Source organism: Etheostoma spectabile, chromosome 5 (genome assembly GCF_008692095.1).
Source record: "Etheostoma spectabile isolate EspeVRDwgs_2016 chromosome 5, UIUC_Espe_1.0, whole genome shotgun sequence".
In the NCBI taxonomy this organism is placed as follows: domain Eukaryota; kingdom Metazoa; phylum Chordata; class Actinopteri; order Perciformes; family Percidae; genus Etheostoma; species Etheostoma spectabile.
In genome coordinates this window covers 11,078,501-11,081,979 of record NC_045737.1, presented here as the reverse complement: position 1 = coordinate 11,081,979, position 3,479 = coordinate 11,078,501, and the positions used below count along the sequence as shown (strand labels likewise).

General features: G+C 39.3%; 1 protein-coding gene across 2 annotated transcripts in view; it reads right to left on the bottom strand.

Moving 5' to 3' along the window:
* The window catches only part of disp3 (dispatched RND transporter family member 3), a 25,057-nt gene that overhangs the window by 7,548 nt on the left and 14,030 nt on the right, over positions 1–3,479 (bottom strand). For both annotated transcript variants that reach the window (XM_032516972.1, XM_032516973.1), the window contains 5 exons: positions 2,632–2,766; positions 1,846–2,006; positions 1,521–1,660; positions 1,310–1,401; positions 1,069–1,233 (listed from right to left, as the gene is read on the bottom strand). In XM_032516972.1, the coding sequence (XP_032372863.1) occupies positions 1,069–1,233; positions 1,310–1,401; positions 1,521–1,660; positions 1,846–2,006; positions 2,632–2,766 (693 nt within the window). The remainder of the gene's footprint in view (positions 1–1,068; positions 1,234–1,309; positions 1,402–1,520; positions 1,661–1,845; positions 2,007–2,631; positions 2,767–3,479) is intronic.

Here is a 3,479-nt window from a genome sequence, read left to right as displayed (position 1 = left end):
TCACCTAAATGTCCTGTCCATTAAAAAGGCGGAAATGAGTGTGTGACACCTTATTTGAATGGCCGTGCATTGGACTGACATGACACCAATCATGAACATGAAGGTGACATTATGACTGTTTTAAGTGTCATTTGGTAAATGATGACCTTTATAATTGCAAATTTGGGGATTTTTCCGATGACTGCTGGCCTTTAGCAACTGTGTTACGAGCCCACGTTAGCTTAGCGCTTGTAACACCGGTCAAGAACATGAAGGAGTCTTTATGAGTGTTCATGACTGTTGTCATTAGGGGTCATGGGGTAAATTATGATACGCAACGCAAAGTTGACATTGTTTGAGATGTTTGTGTTATGACAACTTGACATTAGACAAGACAACATAACCTGTTATAAATATGTGATAGCAGACTTAACTTAAAGAAATTATTGAGCTTTATGTGTTAACTTTACATTAAACTGTCATAAGTGGTTGGTTTTGACTTTGGCTCTCATGACACCATTATATAATAATTATATATAAATAATGTCTTGTTTTGTCCACAACTCAAAGATATTTAATTTGCTGTGATAGAGGAGTGAAAAATTAGAATTTATTCACATTTAATAAAGCTGGAATTAGAGAATCTTTTTTTTTAAACGACACAAATCAGCAATTAATTTCATAGTTGACAACTAATCGATTATTCTTTGCAGATCTACATGAACAATGCTCTTGACCTCAAGTAAAGTGGAACTTGTAACTTGTATGTAAGATGTTATAACTGTTATAAGTCCAGTTTGTCGACAGTGAATGCAGCAGTACTGAGGAGTTTGTCTTACTTAATGTCAAGTTTTCATAACACAAACATCTCGTACAATGCCAAATTTTCTATAAAAGTGTCATAACTTACCGAGTTACACTTATGTAATGTCATCGTGTCATTATGGCATGGTCATAATCATTTATAAAGACTTCTTCCTTTTCGTGATCGGTGTCATGTCATAGTTATGACAGTGTCGTGTCAGTCTTATGCAGAACCCCTTCCAATAAAGTGTTACCTTGAGTTATCAGTTTTACATCAAATCTCACCTAGGACAGCTTTTCGTCGCTTTACAGCTGGCTCGGCCACTAAATGCTTTAGGGCCCACCGGAGATTTGTGCTCACCACACCCACGTGCTGCTGCCCTGAAGGGGACGGGGGTGTCTCCACTGACAGGGACAGAATGGCCGCATCGCCGTCTGTGTCACCCGCGCCTAGCCGAGACAAAGACAGAGGGCTTAGTCGGTTTTCCAACCGAGACTCATTCCCTTCCCGAGATAATAATCTCACCTGGCTCCATCTCCACTGACAGAAGCGCCACATCATCATCATCATCTGACAAAGGGCTGTGGCTCGCTGACAGGCCCGAAAACAGCTTCCAGCTTCAGAGGGAGGACACAGTTTAGCGAGACAGACAGCTGAAGGGATTACACCGCGCCGGTGGTGTCGCACAGCATGCACAAATAAAATCCCACACAAAAGCAAGGAGACAATGGCTCACCAACTCAACCAGGCGTGTTCCTGAGGCGCCATACACTCGGTCCAGATACACAGGGCGGCGGGCATCAGGGCGGACACCCAAAACCAGCAGCAGCTGACAATGAGGGCCATGAATAGGCCAAAGTCATGCACGGCTGGGATCTAAGTGTCAGTTAAACGAAGCACAGTTTAAAAGACCTTGAGACATTCAATTTGTGCTTACCATATGAAAAAGAAAAAAAAAGGCTGTCTGCTGAGAGAGGCACTTCTATTCATCCATAGCAGGGTAGTCATTTATAATGCCTGTACAGATTCTATTAACGGCAGGATTTCTCCTCTATGATTACCTGAGAGAAGGTGTTAGCAGCGTAGGCAGCTGCAGTAGTGAAGGAGGTGAGGAAAGTAGCTCGGCCGGCTGTTTTAATTGTGTAGATCATTCGCTGCTGCGGCTGACGTAGATGAGAAGCCTGTCTGAAGGTGCTGATGAACACAAATACATCATCTACACCTGAGCAACAATGAGAGAACAAAAGAGCTGCTTTATTACATATTATTGTAGAAGATACTGTAAAAAGATTTTTTTTATTTCAACCTTAAAAGGATAACTTCAGTATTTTTTGACCTGGACCATATTGTCCTAATGTTTTTGTGTCTGAGTGGCTAATGGCAACAAATGGTGATTTCGGGGCTGTTTCATGTTAAACAAAAAGGATCTTACTCTGTAACTCTGATGTTGTCAGACACTGTTCAGTCAGTGGTAAAAACAGCACTTTTAGTGGACAGAAATTGACGTTAACGTTAAATTGCAGCTTGTTTCAACGGTCTTGCTTTACATTGGACCAATTTCAGAGATTGTTGTTCCCATTAGTCACTTAAGACACAAAAACACCAGCAAATAGAGTCCAGGTTGAAAAATACCGACGTTACCCTTTAAAAGGAATAGTTTGACATTTTGGAAAAATACACATCCTGCTGAGAGTAAGATGAGCTCTAGATCTATAGATGCAACTTTGATGTCCGAGAATGGTATCAATCATCTCATCTAACTCTCAACAAGGATATAAATAAGCATATTTCCCCTTATGTAAAACTATTCCTAAAATGGACAAATTGGTGTATTTCTTTTTCCGTACCAATGCCGATAATAACAAAGGCTGCAACTCCATTGAGAATGCCCAGGTACCTCACGCCAAAGACAACATGGTACAAGAAGAGAGCCATCAGGCAGCTCAGCCCAATGCTAGCGAGGCCGAAGAGAGTCAGAAACACTACAGAGACAGAGAAAACAACACGGAGCTTGTAAACATTCAAATGACACCAAATGACGTCACACCCGAGGTGAATTGATAGTATTGCATAACGACTGTATGGTTCCTTGGCATCTATATATAGTAAGTCTAGTATGGATGTGTTATTATTTAATAACAATCTGCTATAGATAGATGGTAAAGAAAGAAGTAGAAAGAAAAACGAAAAGAAACAAAAACGTGTAAATGTGTGTAGGTATGTATGCAACTGGGTCTATGATGTGTAAATAAGTGAAGCTTAAGATTTAATATTTACTTAAGGATAAAAATAGAGAAAGGGGGTCGGACCTGATAAGTTTGTTTATGAACTTCATCCTACTCCTTTTTGAACATGGGAATTTTTCTGTTTGATTTACTTACAATCAGTTTGGAAGATTGTGCTGAGAAGTACATGACCTTATTTATCTGTCAATTTAATTATATATATACAGTATACATGTATGCATGTAAGTATGTATGTATATTTTTTTTATTTTATTTTTTTAACATGTTCAAAATAACTCTTACTAAAGAATGCGTTCCATTTACAAGTCAAATTTTTCATTGAGGGGTTTAGCTCTAACCAAGTTAGCTATTGTTAGCAATACCAGTTGATAACAACGCTGTTGCTCTTTATTTAACAACTACTACAGCTTTCACTACTGTTGAAAGTAGTACTGTTATTGCCCTGTTGA